At 54.0% G+C, this 14,388-nt stretch overlaps 2 protein-coding genes across 2 annotated transcripts; one reads left to right on the top strand and one right to left on the bottom strand.

The window, feature by feature from the left end:
- Positions 1–199: 199 nt before the first annotated feature.
- ATPAF2 (ATP synthase mitochondrial F1 complex assembly factor 2) lies at positions 200–5,942 on the bottom strand. Its single transcript, XM_039732518.1, has 8 exons — positions 5,701–5,942; positions 4,458–4,502; positions 4,036–4,181; positions 3,513–3,610; positions 2,521–2,601; positions 2,263–2,375; positions 1,387–1,502; positions 200–804 (listed from the first exon to the last, which is right to left on the bottom strand). The coding sequence occupies exons 1-8, from the start codon at positions 5,828–5,830 to the stop codon at positions 667–669; spliced, it is 867 nt and encodes a 288-aa protein (XP_039588452.1). The 5' UTR covers positions 5,831–5,942; the 3' UTR covers positions 200–666.
- A 139-nt stretch (positions 5,943–6,081) lies between these two features.
- On the top strand, positions 6,082–13,983 carry GID4 (GID complex subunit 4 homolog). Its single transcript, XM_039732383.1, has 6 exons — positions 6,082–6,424; positions 7,608–7,667; positions 8,404–8,511; positions 9,133–9,234; positions 10,176–10,306; positions 11,468–13,983. The coding sequence occupies exons 1-6, from the start codon at positions 6,212–6,214 to the stop codon at positions 11,529–11,531; spliced, it is 678 nt and encodes a 225-aa protein (XP_039588317.1). The 5' UTR covers positions 6,082–6,211; the 3' UTR covers positions 11,532–13,983.
- The last annotated feature ends 405 nt before the right edge of the window (positions 13,984–14,388 follow it).

Raw genomic sequence — 14,388 nt, 5'->3', positions numbered from 1 at the left:
CCAGGTTTTACCCCTCTTGCTGCAGGAATACACAGTTGTCTCCTTGCTAACTCCTCAGCTGCATGGAGTGGTTCACACAGTAGTTAGTGTCTGCTCTGGTCTGTGATTTTTAATACCTGGAGCCATCCCAGCCCCTGCCCACAAGCTGGCAGCTCAGGACCCACCCCACAGTTTGGTGACTAAGACAAAGACACACAGCTTCTGGTACCTCACAGGGGCGAGTCTTTAATGGAACACAGAGACCCTGGTGTTACAGACAGGCACGCTGAGGGATGAACAACAGATGCAGTGGAGTCTGTTTTCAGATTTCCATAACAAGTGTGTGTCAGGAGCTGGCAGCTATGAAGACATGTGGCATATGCTGGGTATGTCTGTGCCGTGCCCTGCCCAGGAAGCTGTTTCTTCCGTGAGAGCTCCTCTGATGAGTTACAGACACCAGGAAAGGACGGAGCTGCTGGCTCGGGGATTCAGAGGAAACTCACCTTGACCTCTCCTCCTTGTGTGCTGCACTGCAGCAGGCAATCCAACTGAAGAGCTGCCCACAAAACCACAGCACATGAATCTGATCCCAGGAAAAGTGGAATGGCAGGAAGGTAGCTACCATCCCCTGGGTCAGGCCAGCAATTCCCAGCTGGACGTGTTCTTTCTGTGCCCTGCCCAGCTGCCTCAGTCCTGCAACAGCTTGTGTTTTACAGTTGAGCTCTCTGAGCAGAGGTGAACAAAGAGAGTCCCAGCTGCCGTGCGAGCACGCAGCTCACACAGGTCGTAGTCGTGGGCCCACTCCACGTTGCCCCAGCGCCGAATCTGAAGGAGAGGAGGAACATGGATCATACTGAAAGCAGCTCAGCAACTCTCAGCTTCCCTGCTCACAACCCCCCCAGGAACTGAGATGATCCTTGACTCTGAGGCAGGGATATCTCGAGATCAGGATGTGCTTCATCTGTACTGGGGTCTGAGGCAAAGCCTCTTAACAGGAGGATGAAAAGATTCCCAACTTCAGCCACTTTTGGGACAAGGAGAGCTTCACACCAAGCTAATTTCCAGCAAGCTTGATATCTTGATGTCTACCAAAGCCTCCAGGCTGGATAACCCTCAGCAGGAGAAGTCAGCCACAACTTTGCACTTCAGATTAGAGAGGGAGAAAAGCAGCCATCTGGGCTCTGTGAAAAGAAACTGGCAGCCCTGGGAGCACTCTGGGCTGGTGTGCCCGTGGTGTTGCTCTGCAGCAGCACGCTCCAAACGCTCTCAGACACAGAGACTGGTGGAGTGGAACGTCTCCTGCTACAGCAGGCACTTCCCCTGCCAGTTATTTGTGGTGGGGGATGCATTTGTCATGCTGAGATTATTGCTATTTGAATTATAGGGCTGTTTTGTAACATAATTTACCTGGTATTCTTCCTCCAGGCGAGACAGAAGCACAGCTTTCTCTACTGTAATGTGCCTGTCAATCAGGCTCATGGACAGAATCAGCGATTTCAGCTGGGTGATTACATATTCTATACCTGCAAGGGAATAACCCAAACCAAACAAGATTCATGGCTGTTTTCTGCAGCATTACAGCAGCATCTTCACACACTCTGAAGAGACAGGCAGGCTGTGGTACCCCCCCAGAGAGGGCCAGTGATGCTCCCACCTGCACCTGGGCACTCAGATCTGTGGTTAACTCCAGGCACAGAGCATTGTGCTGGCCCTGCCACCACAGTGACAAAGGCCATGCCCTGGACACCAGCTCCTTTTATTCTGCCACAACCCTTCCCTGTGCAAAGGGAAGAGACATCCATCCAGGCTCCAGCATTCTGTGTCTTTTGTGGGTTTCACTGCCTGCTGCTCATTCAGGTCTGGAGCAAAGCAAACCTCCCTTCATTTCTTTATCTTTTGGTGTCATTCATATGATTCAGGCAAGATTAAGTGGGATATAAGGATAAAAAAGTGAACACAGTGCACAGTGTGGGCACTTTGGAGCAGTAAAGCCTGATTTCTTTTCCTGGTAACAACAAAGCTAGGGATTAAATCATTAGAAGGTTTGGCATTAAAGAAGTTATTTGTGCTAAGGTGGAGCAAGCAGCTCATGGGACAGCACAGTCACATCCTGAACACCAGTGGCACTAAAGAGAATCCCTGCCTGTGACAAAAGCAGGTCAGGGCCTGGCCTGCAGATTTAAAACATAAACCTCCACACTTGGAGCAGGAGAAGAAAACCAGTCCAGTCACTCTCCTGCCCCGTGGAGAGGAAGCACCTCCTCACTGGCCCAGCCCCCTCACCTTGCAGGGCCCACATGTTGTAGGATGCCAGATGGCTGACAAAGGTCTCCTTGGTGCTGGCTGGAATGTTTGGCCCCAGGATGCTGGTCGAGGAGCCAATTGTCACGTTGTACCTGGAATGATCCCCCAAACCCTTAGCACAGCCCAGGGGAAAGGCCCAGGGCTCATGGAGCTTGTGGCCCTGGCACTTCTAAGCACCAGAGCTCCTGGGCTCAGCAGGGCAGTGCTTGAGCAGCCAGGACCCCTTTGAGCTCTCACCTTTTCTCAACCCAGGCGACCACAGGATCCCATTCATTCTTCTGTAGCTCTGCCAAGGCTGGAGGCTCCTCCACGCGATAGCTGGGACATCACAGAACAAAACCACACTGCATGGTCACTCCCACACACCTCTGGAAGGACACTGACCCCCCCCAGACCCACAGCAAGTGGAACAGAGACCTGCTGTCCACCCAGGCAGCAGTGACAGGGAACTATCCCCCAACTCTTCCTTAAATTCAGTGCTTTTTGTTATTCCAGGAAGGACAATTCTGTCTTACTACAAAACAGAGCAGTGAACCAGCCAGCTGAAAACTGCAGGCAGCCCCAAGCCACAGACTGCAGTGAGGTTTAGCAGTTAGAGGAGGGTACAAACCCCACTGCAACTCTCTGTGGGGCCACTCCTCCTTCTCCTTGCCCAGTGGCTCAGCTCAGCATTCCCTCCTCCCCAGTTTGACCAAAGCCACAAGGGCAGGTGGGGGAGCCTGTTCCTCTCTCCCCACAGGAACTGTGCAGCTGCCAGTGGAGGCTGGGACAGGAGCCTGGGCATGAACAGGCTTGATCCTACAGCTGACAGGGACTTTAAGGCATGAAGGGCATTTTGGGACTGGTACAAGTTGTCTGAACTATCTGTACTGGCACAGGAATACCAGGGACTGGCTGACAGATCCCCACAGGCCTTTCAAAGATGTTTTCTTTTCTCCTAGAGCTTCATTTCCCACTGCTCTCACTCTTGCCCAGTAGGGAGGTGTCCAAAAGAGAGTTCAGCAGAGGACCAAAACAGAGTTCAACAGAGGGGACCAAATCCAGTGCTCCTTCTTTGGGTGCAGAGACTCCAACCAGGCTTGCACATGCAGGACTGATCCAAACTAATTCAAACCCTCAGGCAAAAACCAGCAGAGATCAGAGCCAGGCCATGCCTGGGTGAGTGCAGATGTCTTCCCTCACTTCACCCAACCCTCTTTCCAAAACCCAGCTGGGTCCCCAGCTCATACCAGACTGTGTCTGTCTCCAGGAACTTCACAGCTGCTCGGATCAGCTGCGTCTTGTTCCGCTGCGTGGGATTGTCCAGTGCTGTGTTGCACAGAGTGGTCTGGGGATAAAAGCAGTTGAAACTGCTGTTATTCCAGGCTTGAAAAAGCAGCAGCTTCTGTGGTGCAATGCCAGGAAGAAGCAGAAGGATGTGTGGCAGATGAAAAACTGAGGGGTGCAGGGCCATAAAATGGCTAATGTAATAGGTATCTTCCCAAATCTTTCAGGATCCCTGGAAACAGCTCACTAAGCAGCAGGGAAAAAGGCCATGGATTGCTCCAGAGCTCAGTTTCCTCCTTCCCCTCACTATTCCCAATAACACTGTCCAGCCCCTTCACAAGTTCCCCTAGTGGCACAGATTCCCTCTAGACAGGCACCCAGCCAGCCCAGAGGAAGTCCTGACTTTCTGCTCACTGGGAGCAGGACACCCTGCTGCCTCCACACTCTGCATTTGGGGGTCTCAGCACTCCCCCCTGCCCTGCTCACCAGGTGCATTGTGTAGAACTTGATGGTGTCTTTCTGGGAGTCCCACTCTGTTGCCACTGCAATGGCCAAGGCCTCGCTGGGCACAGTGAAGAGCTTGGCCTGGGGCGTTTTCAGCTTCCGGTGGTCCAGGTTTATTTCAAAGCCTCCTGGGGAATCAGAGTAGAAATCCTGGGGAATCAAAGAGGAGCAGGCACTAAGGAACAACAGACAACCCCACAGTGGGAGCAGATTCAGAGCTGGAGCTGACAGGAATATTCAGGTTTCCCACCATCACTTGGTCCTGGAAGCTTTTTGTAAATGAGGAGGGGGCACAGCAGCTGGTGACAAACCTGCCACTGACACAGCCTGGGCTGCAGGGGCTGATGTGGTGACACCTCTCCCAGGGATCAGCCCTCCCACCCCATCCCTGTGGCCACACTCACCTTCCCCCTGCGAGATGCTCACGTTCTGGTAGAACCTCTTCCTCTCTGGGGACAGAAACACAAGGCAAAGAGAACACTCAGAGGGCAAACAGAGAATGTTCAGCCCCTTCTCCTGCTCTCCATCACAGCCTTTGGTGCTGTCCAGGTGGCCTGGTGACAGAAATCCAGCCCTCCATCCACAGTTTCCAAGCTGTGAGCTCCAGTGAGCAGGGAGCAAACAGAACCAGCTACACTCCTGCCAGGCTGGGGCTCAGCTGCTCAGGCTGTGGCAGGGCTGGCTTCCCAAGCAGGCCTGTCCCACCTCTCCTCAGGAGTTCTGCTTCAGGCTCAACCTTTCCAGATTGCACAAATACAGTCACACTGGACAAATTAACCCCCAAAGGACAGTACAGCCCAAACATCCCAGTCCAGCCCAGGAATACACCTGCCCCAGCATCAAGGTGAGCCTGAGGAAACTTCAGGTCTCATTTCAGGAGCAGCATCCTTTGCTACCAGCTCTCCTGACAGTGTGAGAGCAGGACTACACCCATTCCAAAGGCTCACACCCCTCCCACAAGGCAGGAAGAATCCACGAGCCACTCCCTCGACAACAGCAACCAGGTTGTAAATCCCAAACCCATAAATCTGTCTCGTGAAGGGCACAGCAAACAGGTCAGGCTGCAGGTCTGCTATTCCAGGCTAAAAGCAGCACATTCCCACTGGGGAAATGGAAGGATTTGCTCAGGCTTGGAGACCTGTGAGCTTCGGGGCCTCAGGCACAGTTCTAAAAGCAGATTAAAGTGTGTGTAACCCAGAGGAGCCCCGAGGCTCATCAGTGACTCCCAACACCTTGTCATGAGTCACCACGACTCTGCAGCCTCACCTCTGACAACACGAGATTAATTTTACTGTTCTCAAACCCACACGATTCTAGCAAAGCCTTTGGATGGGACACGTGGGCCAGAACCTACCTGAACCCCCATTCCCTCAAAACCCCTCAAACCCAACAAAACGCAAAAACAAGAGCAACAAACTGGTTGGGCGAGGGCTCGGCCGTGCTGCCAGCGAACCCTGCCCGCTCCAAACACAAATTAACACCAGGGAAAGAGCGCTGGGGGGGAACCCCAGCCCCGGGACCGCTCAGCGGCCGCGGGGAGCGCGGTCCCCGCGAGGCCGCGCCGCTCCCAGCCCTGCCCCGGGCTGGGTGCCCAGGGCAGGACCCCGCTCCCCACACGGGCCTGGAGCCGGCCCCGCGCTCCCTCACCTGCCGGCGGGGCATAGGCCCGGCGCCCGCACAGCCCCACCGGGCCGCTCCGGGCGTGTGCAGGAGGCGGTTGGGGGAGCCGAGCGGGCGGGGAGTGGGCCCACCACAGGCGGCGACAGCCGCGCCACATCGCGACAGAGCCGACACAGCGACAGAACGACACAGCGACAGAGCCCGTCCCGGCCGCGCTCAGCGCCGCTCGCTGGGCGCCGCCATCTTCCCGGCGCCCTCAACCAATCCGCGCCGCCCGCAGGGAAAATCCTACATTTCCCAGCAGCGCCAGCCGGCAGCACAACCAATCAGCGCCCGGCGTCGTGCCAGCAGCCAATCAGAGGCAGGGGACGCCCCTGAGGCACGCGCGCGGGGGCCAATGGGAGCGCGCGGAGGCGCTGCCAGGAGGCCCCGACCCAGCGGCGGCCGAGGCGTGAGGGAGCGGAGCGCAGCGGAGCGGGCGGCGTCCCCCGGCCGCACCCCGGCCCCGGCCACGCTGGCGCCCGGGGACCCCCCCGAGATGCCGGTTCGGAGCGAGAGGCGCCGCGCTGGAGGGGCGGGGGGCTCGGCCTCCTCCGCCGCCGCCGGAGCGGCCGCCAGCAGCCTGGTGCCGCCGCCCCCCATCAACACGGCGCAGCCCGGGGTGGCCACTTCGCTTCTCTACAGCGGGGCCAAGTTCCGCGGGCAGCAGCGCAGCAAAGGCAACGCCTACGAGGTGGAGGTCGTCATGCAGGTGAGGGGGGTGGCCGGGCGGGAAGGGCCGCCGAGGCCTGGGACGAACGGGGACCCGCTGGCCTGAGGCCGCCGTGGCCGAGCCCGCCCCGCCGGCCCCCTGCCACAGCACCCGCATCGCCCTGGCCCTCGGTGTAAGGAGGAATTTCTTCACTGAAAAGGTCGTTAAACATGGGAACGGACTGCCCAGGGAGGCGGTGGAGTCGCCATCCCTGGAGGGGTTTAAGGAGAGGCTGGACGTGGCGCCCAGCGCTGTGCTCTGGTTGACACGGTGGTGAATCAGTCACAGGATGGGCTGGGTGATCTCAGCTCCTGTCCGACCTCGGTGGCTCTGTGGTGATTCCAAGCCGGCGGGGTGTTTTTACGTTCGGTTCTCCGCGTTCCTGGTGGGATTTGTTGTGGTGGGGACATCCCATGGCTGCTCAGCTCCACTGCACGCTGCCACCTCGCAGGGGCTGGCTGTGCTTTTGTGCTTAAAAACGCTGCTTTTGTGCCTAAAACGTGCCTGTTTTGCATGTGTCAGCTGAGGAGAGGGGGCTGCCTGCTCTGCCTGTGCTGAGCACAGGGAAACGTTGCAGTCCTTTGATCACAGGTGGGGAAGATCCATCTTCTCATGGGCAGAGGTTTGCACTTCCCTGAATAACTCGCTGCGTGTTTTGAAAGCGGATCTGGAGATGTCAGGGAAAAGAAAAAAATTCTTGGAAAATCCCTGCTTTTAAAGGAGCAGGCAAATCCTTGCCTAGTTTCTGCACAGCACAGGCAGAGATGTGCAGCCTGATAACTCTAAATGCAGGTGGCATAAAAGCTTTAGATTTGGGAGAAAGGCCTCCTGCAAAATGCTGGGCATGTGGGTGATCCTTCCAGGGATGCTTTTTCTTGGAGAACACTGTGAGTCAGGTCCCTTCTGGCTGGAAAGGGGCTTTGCTTCCTGCTGCAGAGTTCTGGGCAGAGGGTGTTGCCTTGGGAGCAGGCCTGGGATGTGGAGGCTGCCAGAGGTGAGCTGGGCACCTGCAAATGATCTTTCCAGGTGGTTCCCTTCATGGAAAAGGGCTGGCAGTGTGAATATATTGGGCAGTGGGTACCAGCTGGAGCTGAAATTATCCTTGGAAGGGTTGGAAACTGCTCTGGATCAAGCATGCACCTTCGTGCCTGTTTTTATGGTTGGACTTTGCACTCTTTTCCAGCATGTGGATATGGAAAACTCCTATCTCTGTGGATACTTGAAGATTAAAGGCCTTACAGAGGTGAGTGTTAACTGTGCAGCACCACAAAGAGGGGCTCTGTAAAGGCTTTTATTTCCTGCTGGGCTGGGAGAAGCTGCTGCCAGAAATAGGAGGTGGAGGGATTGGATGTTGTAGATTTGATCACAGGGCATCAGCTGGGGAATGGTGCTGGCTGTAAATGTCACAGGTTTTAATCCAGCTGTGGATGCTCCATGGAATCATTTGAAGTTGGAAAAGCCCTCAAAAACCATTGAGTCCAACCATGGACCCAGGACACAGCCAGGTCCACCACTTCCCTGGGCAGCCTGTTCCAACCTTTAACCACTCTTTTAAATTGTTCCTGATATCCAATCTAAACCTCCCTTGGTGCAATTTGAGGACATTTCTGCTTGTCCTGTCCCTTGTTCCCTGAGAGCAGGGCTGCACCCTCCTGTCAGGAGAGTGAGGGTCCTTTCCCCAGGCTGAGCCATTCCTGCCCCTCAGCTGCTTGTGTTCCAAACCCTTCCCCACAGCCCAGCTCTGACATGGCTCCTGGCTTCATAAAGTGAGGAGAGAGGCAGAGAAGGGCTGGAATTAGAGAGTGGAAGAGTGAGCCTTGGAGAGGTGTGGGGCAGGACGAGGGGTGGGCGCAGCAGCCTCAGAGTGCCCGCAGCTCTCCCTGGGAGATGCTTTCTGCTGAGTGCATGGAGCCTTGTCTGCTGTTGGGATTGTGCCTGTAGGTGACAGTTGTGAGCCCCCTTTGTCTCCCCTCTGGCAGGAGTACCCAACCCTCACCACGTTCTTCGAGGGCGAGATAATCAGTAAGAAACACCCGTTCCTGACGCGCAAGTGGGACGCCGACGAGGACGTGGACCGCAAACACTGGGTACATCAATCTGGGGGCAGGGCTGGCTCTGGGCTGCTGCTTTGGGGGAGAGGTGCAGTGCAAGAGCTGGCAGAATGGCCTGGAGACCTCTCCTTTTTGCTGTCTCCCTCCTTCTCCCACTGGGATCTTTGCAAATAGAGATCTCTTCAGCAAGCTGTGATCTGTGGTGAGGGAGGGGTTTCTTGTTTTCCACTTGTTGGCCGTGGGGTGGGAAGGGAACAGGAGCAATCCCCATCTCTTGACCCCCTAAGAGAACACGCTCCTTATTTTTGGAGACTTATTGCAAAATGGAATGGAGAAGGGGAAAGGGGTCCCACGAGCACAGGTAGGGTAGTTGGTACCTGTGTCCCTGCTCAGGGCAGGGTGTTCCTGCTGCTGTGTTTTGAGGCCACAGTAGCCACCTGATCAGCCCCACCCTGACGTTGGTTGTTTGACAAGCTTTGATGTTTGTTATATTTCTGTCAAAATACCTTCCTCTGGAAGTGCAGGAGCTTCTCCAGCCAGGCTGGATGTTGCTCTGAGTGTCAGTAGATTTCCCTCCTAAACAGCAGCTGGTACTAGAAGTTCTATTCCTGGAATAAACATCCTGGTTGGTTTTTTTTCTTTTCTTTTTTGTTTCAGGGGAAATTCCAGGCTTTTTACCAGTATGCAAAAACATTTAACTCTGATGACTTTGATTATGAAGATCTAAAAAATGGGGACTATGTCTTCATGAGATGGAAGGTAAACCCTGCCTGTCTCCTCTGCTGAGCTGCTTGCAAAGCACTGACAGAGACTTGAGCTGTCAGAGCTTTTCCAGCTGTGGTGGTTTAATGAAAGATCTCACCCTGCCAATCCCAAAACCCACTGTACTTGCAAGTTCCAGTATGACTCGTGTCTAGCCAGCTAATTGTGTCCTTAAGGGCTGCAGTCGTGGCTAAAAGCACAACAGGAAAATCTTGCTTGGTGATGCTGCAGAGGATGAGAGAACTGATGTCTCCAGTCCCTGTTTGATGCAGACTGGCCACTCTGCAGCTCTGTTCTTCAGCTGAGGTCATCACAGAGTCACCATAGACTGGTTTGGGTTGGAAGGAACCTTAAAGCTCATCTTGTTCCACCTCCTGCCAAGGGCAGAGACACCTCCCACTATCCCAAGCCCTGTCCTTGGACACTTCCAGGGATCCAGGAGCACCCACAGCTTCTCTGGGCACCCTGTGCCAGGGCCTCCCCACCTTCACAGGGAAAAACGTTGTCCCAATATTCCATCTAACCCTGCCCTCTGGCAGTGGGAAGCCATTCCCTCTCTTCCTGTCACTCCCTGTCCTTAGCAGAGTTCCTCTCCAGCTTTCCCATAAGTGTTGAAAAGCTGTAGTAAGAATTCTCTGGAGCCTTCTCTTCATTCTCAGGCTGTGACTCCCAGTTTTGCAGGGGACAGGTGTTGAAACTGATCTCTTGCACTCTTAAAACTCATTCTGTTCTCAGTTGTCTGCTTCCCTGTGAGGTCCCTGCAGTGGCAGGTGTGAAGGGACACTGGTCTCTGCTCTGGGCTGAGAGTGCAGGGAGTGCTCAGCCAGGAATGCCTTCATGTTAGTGGGTGCCAATATTTGGGTTGGGAGGGCAGATTGGGGTGGGGTGGGGCTGTATTTGACCAACATTTTAAGGTGCAGCCTGTGTTTTGAATGCAGGAGCAGTTCCTAGTCCCAGATCACACCATCAAGGACATCAGTGGTGCTTCCTTTGCTGGTTTCTATTACATCTGCTTCCAGAAGTCAGCAGCATCTATAGAGGGCTATTACTACCATAGGAGTTCAGAATGGTAAGGATGTTTCCTTCCTCCTGGAGACATAAACCAAGCTGTGACTCCTCTGCTGCTTGTCCCCAGCCTTGGGAGTGTCCAGGCAGGAGATTCAGGCTCCTGGCTGGACCTTGGGGCTGAAGGGAGGGGTGTGGGCCATGGCTGGCCTGAGCTGGCTGGTGTGGTATAAAGTGCTGTCCTTACAGAAAAGGGGAGGAAATTTGGGATGGCAGGATGGAGGAGGGAAGGTGATACAGGATCTGGAGAAATGAGGGAGCTCAGTTCTCTCTCCTCAGGAACAGCTTGGCTGTTGCTCCCTTCAGGCAGAAATCTTGTCAGGCCAGTGTTTTGTATTCTGAGGTCCTTGGGGTGTTGCTGTTAAGACAAGAGAAAAGTCAAAGCTAATTGGTGGGGGTTTTGTTGGAGACAAGTAGCTGTGGAGAGCTCTTTTCCCTTGCTCATTGTCATGAGCAGCAGGTGGATGGCTGGAAGCTCTCAGGGGGAGGGAAGGAACCAGGAGGCTTTCAGACACATTCCCTCAAGCTGAGCTTTGAAAGACTCATGTGTAATTTGCACTTGTAGCAAACACTGTTTGAACTTGAAAGTTGTTGAATTTCAAAGGGAGTCCAAAAAACCACCACAGTCAGCCCACCAGGAATGCTGCCTTGCTGCAGGTGGCTCAGAGGGACCAGAGTGGGAATTACAGCATCATTAAAGTTGAAAAAAAACCTCCAAAATCATCAAGCCCAACCTTTGACCAAATGCTGCCATTCCCACTAAACCCTAAATGGAATATCTGTTTGATTTCTGAGCACTTCCAGGGATGGTAACTCCACCATTCCCTGGGCAGGCCATTCCAGGTCTAAACCACTCTTTCAGTGAGGGATTTTTTCTTTGTATCCAGCCTCTCCTGGCACACCTTGAGGCTGTTTCCCCTTGTCCTATCACTAGTTTTGTGGGAAAAGAGCCCGACCCTTACCTGGCTGCACCCTCCTGTCAGGGAGCTGTGGAGTGATGAGGAACGATGCTGAGCCCTGCCAGGATTTTGGACTGTGGGAAGTGGGTGCTGGATACCTGAACACCCTGGGGCTGTAACGGGGGAGAAAAGAGCAGCGTGTGTGCTCTGGCTGCCAGGCAGGAGCTGTGTGTAACCCTCCCCTCCCTCTCTGCCTCCTCTGCCAGGTATCAGTCGTTGAATTTAACGCACGTTCCCGAGCACAGCGCTCCTATCTACGAGTTCCGATGACAGCTGCCCACGTCTGAGAACACCCAGAAGCAAAGGGGCAGGAGGGCATGGCCTGCCAGGAGAACTGTGTCCCTGTGGGAGCACGGCAATGCACGCTTCTCTCCTGCCCTTGGACTCGAGAGAGAGAGAGAAAGAGAGCCTGGATGTGAACTCACCCAGCCCGAGGAGCTGCTGGAGCTTTGTTCTCCCTCCTGTCGAGTGGCCATTTGATCTTTACTCTGGTTTTAAGCTACTTTAATGCACTTTCTTGTTGCACAGCTCGTTTCTCTGTCACTGAAGTTCCTCCCGGCTCTCCTCTGGAAGCTGTTTCTCAGTAGCTGGAATCAGTGCTCTGGCCTCTAAATAATAAGGAAATGTAAGCTCAAGGCTTATATTTTCCTTGTTGTATCCTGATGTGGGTTGAAATCACCAGGATTCAGGTTTCTTGCCCAGATTTCCAGCTGTGATGCTGTCAGAGCCAGGTCCTGGGTGTGAGGCTCAGCTGTGGAGCCTTGGGGAGTGTTGGCTGAGGTAAGGCTGGAGTGAGGCTTGGCTGGCTAACAAGGTTAGCTGGAGCTGCAGATCTTTCAGGAACGCCAGCCCTTTGGAGCTGGGAGCTGTTCCTGTGTCTGGATACACCACTGGGAATTAATTTGATGTATGGACTTCCAGGCTCTCAGTAAAGTGGATCTGAACTCTGCTTGTAGGTGTATATTTGCTCTTTACTTAAGGGTAAAAAAAAAAAAGAAAAAAGTTAAAAAAAAAGACTAAAAAAAAACTTTTATTAAAAAAAATATCTATTTTTATGGTTCCTTTTCCAAAGGACCCTATGGCAAATGCACAAGTACTGGATTCCATGTTACAGTTTTCACATTGAAAACCAGGAATGTCTGTGTTTTTATATCTGTGTCTGTATCCAGCTAAGCTTTGGGAACACAACCAGAGCACAAACACTGAGCAGCATCACCCTGGGACTGCTCAACGTTTGTACTCCCCCTTCATGCTTCACCACCACTGCTTGACACCTTTTTACAAGGAAAAAGAAGAAAAAAATTTTTAAATAACCCTTCTCAGTAGCTCCCCCTGACTCTGAATGTTCCAAGTGACATAACTCAAGGCTCCTGTGCCAAAGCGTGTGTGTGTGGGGTGGTTTTTTTAAAGACACTTTAAAACTTGGCCTCAGTTGTGTTTTTACCTTGTCAGCCCCCCTGGGGGGCTTTGTGAGAGTTTAGTTTGCCTTTTTTTCTGGCTGTTTTAAAGCCCAGCTTCCTCCAGGCAGACGTGTGGTACTCTTGGTGCTGAGGATGGATTTTCCACCTGGGAGAGGGGATTGAAGCCTCCCTGTGCCACTGTGAGCTGCTTGGGGTTTTGCTTTGTAACTCATTTCCCTTTTGGCAGCAGTCATCGCTGGTTTAAGCCTCACTGAGGAAGATTCAGGGCTTGGAGAGCCCTTTCCTCTGTCCCAGGCTCTGTTTGGAGTGCTGGGTCTCAGGAGATGATGGGAATTCTCCTGCCCTGCACGTGCTGCTCTCCATGGATCAGCCCCTCTCCCCCTGGAGAGAGCAGGGACAGAGCTGGCCCTTCCAGGACGCTGTCCTGCTGCCTTGGGGGATGTGCAGGGACAGCACTGAGGTGATCTGGGGCTGTGAGCAGAGCCCTTGGGAAGTGAGTTCCCGTTTTAATTTGCTCCTCTCGGAGGAACTCGGGATGGAGCTTTCCTCAGGTTTGGTGCTGGGAGATGTCCTGCTTTTCAGAGGTGAAAACCAGTGGTGCTGCTCCACTGTGAGCAGCGTGGGGGTGAATGCTCCTTCCCAGGTGCTGTGTGGGTGCAGGGACCCAGCTGCAGTGGCTCTTGCAGCCTCTGGAGCTGCCTGTGCAGTGCTGGTGGTGGCACCGGTGTCCTGTGCCAGAGGGACACTTGCATTTCTGATCTGCTTCAGTTGAATTAACCCTGTTGGTTGGCAGAAGCTGAGTTAGGAGGTCCTGGGGGTGTTTAACACGTGTAACTGTCCCTAAACCAATGAAGTTGGGTTTTTTTTAAGACTTGATACGTTGTGAGAAGGGTGTGGAAAGAGAATCCTGCTCTGTGCCTGCCTTCTTCCCACCTGAAGGGAATTTCAGCTCAGATCCAGAGCTGGATGTGATGTGTGGCAGGTGCAGAGCAGGTTGTGGAGCTGAGGGCTTTGCAGGGCTGTGGGTGTGTGGGTTTTTCCCTCCTCAAAGGCCTTTGCTTTGGTTTTTCCTTTTCTTTGACCTGTTGGAGTTGAGGGGAGATGTTCTGTACGTCGTGGTGTGGTGAGAGAGAATGGCCCAGGGGAGGATTTGGGGGGCAGAGGTGAGAAATGGGGTGTGGGGCTCGGGAGAGGATGTGGTGTCTCTTGAACCACTGTGGCTGCAGCAGGGTGACCGTGTGGGGCCGAGGAGGAGTTTTGTGGAGCGATCAACGTCCGAATTAAACACGAATTCTGTTCAAGGGGCCTGTGTCCGTGTGTGTTTGTCCTGCACAGCACTCCCTGCTTCCAGGGCATTGCTGTGCTTCATCTCCTTCCTTGAGGGCTTCTCCAGGAATCCCAGCAGCTCCTGCTGGCCTGAATTCACACTGTCAGAATCATCAAAGCTGGAAAAGCCCCCTGAGAGCATCGAGTCCAGCCCATGTCCCATCCCCACCTTTTCACTTGGTGCCAGAGTGTCACACCCAGTCTGTCCCTGAACACCTCCAGGATGGGGACTCCACCAACTCCTGGACAGGCTGTTCCAGTATCTAACCACCCTTTTTGGGGAGAAATTCCTCCAGCTGCCCAGCCTGAACCTCCCCTGGCCCCCTGAGGCTGTTCCTCGTGTCCTGTAGCCCCATCCACGCTCCTTTCAGCATCCAGCC

Source organism: Passer montanus, unplaced genomic scaffold (genome assembly GCF_014805655.1).
Source record: "Passer montanus isolate IOZ18808 unplaced genomic scaffold, ASM1480565v1 scaffold8, whole genome shotgun sequence".
Lineage (NCBI taxonomy): Eukaryota > Metazoa > Chordata > Aves > Passeriformes > Passeridae > Passer > Passer montanus.
Note: the sequence above shows the minus strand (reverse complement) of the source record. Positions and strands in the feature narration are given on the sequence as shown.

Bases quoted from the DNA above. Each gene is read 5' to 3' on its own strand.
- ATPAF2 (XM_039732518.1), bottom strand. From the start codon at position 5,830: ATGTGGCGCGGCTGTCGCCGCCTGTGGTGGGCCCACTCCCCGCCCGCT. The intron at 3,611-4,035 runs GTGAGCAGGGCA...TTTTATCCCCAG, and splicing joins AGTTCTACACAATGCACCTG to ACCACTCTGTGCAACACAGC. The intron at 1,503-2,262 runs GTGAGGGGGCTG...ATTCCCTTGCAG, and splicing joins CAACATGTGGGCCCTGCAAG to GTATAGAATATGTAATCACC.
- GID4 (XM_039732383.1), top strand. From the start codon at position 6,212: ATGCCGGTTCGGAGCGAGAGGCGCCGCGCTGGAGGGGCGGGGGGCTCG. The intron at 7,668-8,403 runs GTGAGTGTTAAC...CCCCTCTGGCAG, and splicing joins AGATTAAAGGCCTTACAGAG to GAGTACCCAACCCTCACCAC. The intron at 9,235-10,175 runs GTAAACCCTGCC...TTTTGAATGCAG, and splicing joins ATGTCTTCATGAGATGGAAG to GAGCAGTTCCTAGTCCCAGA.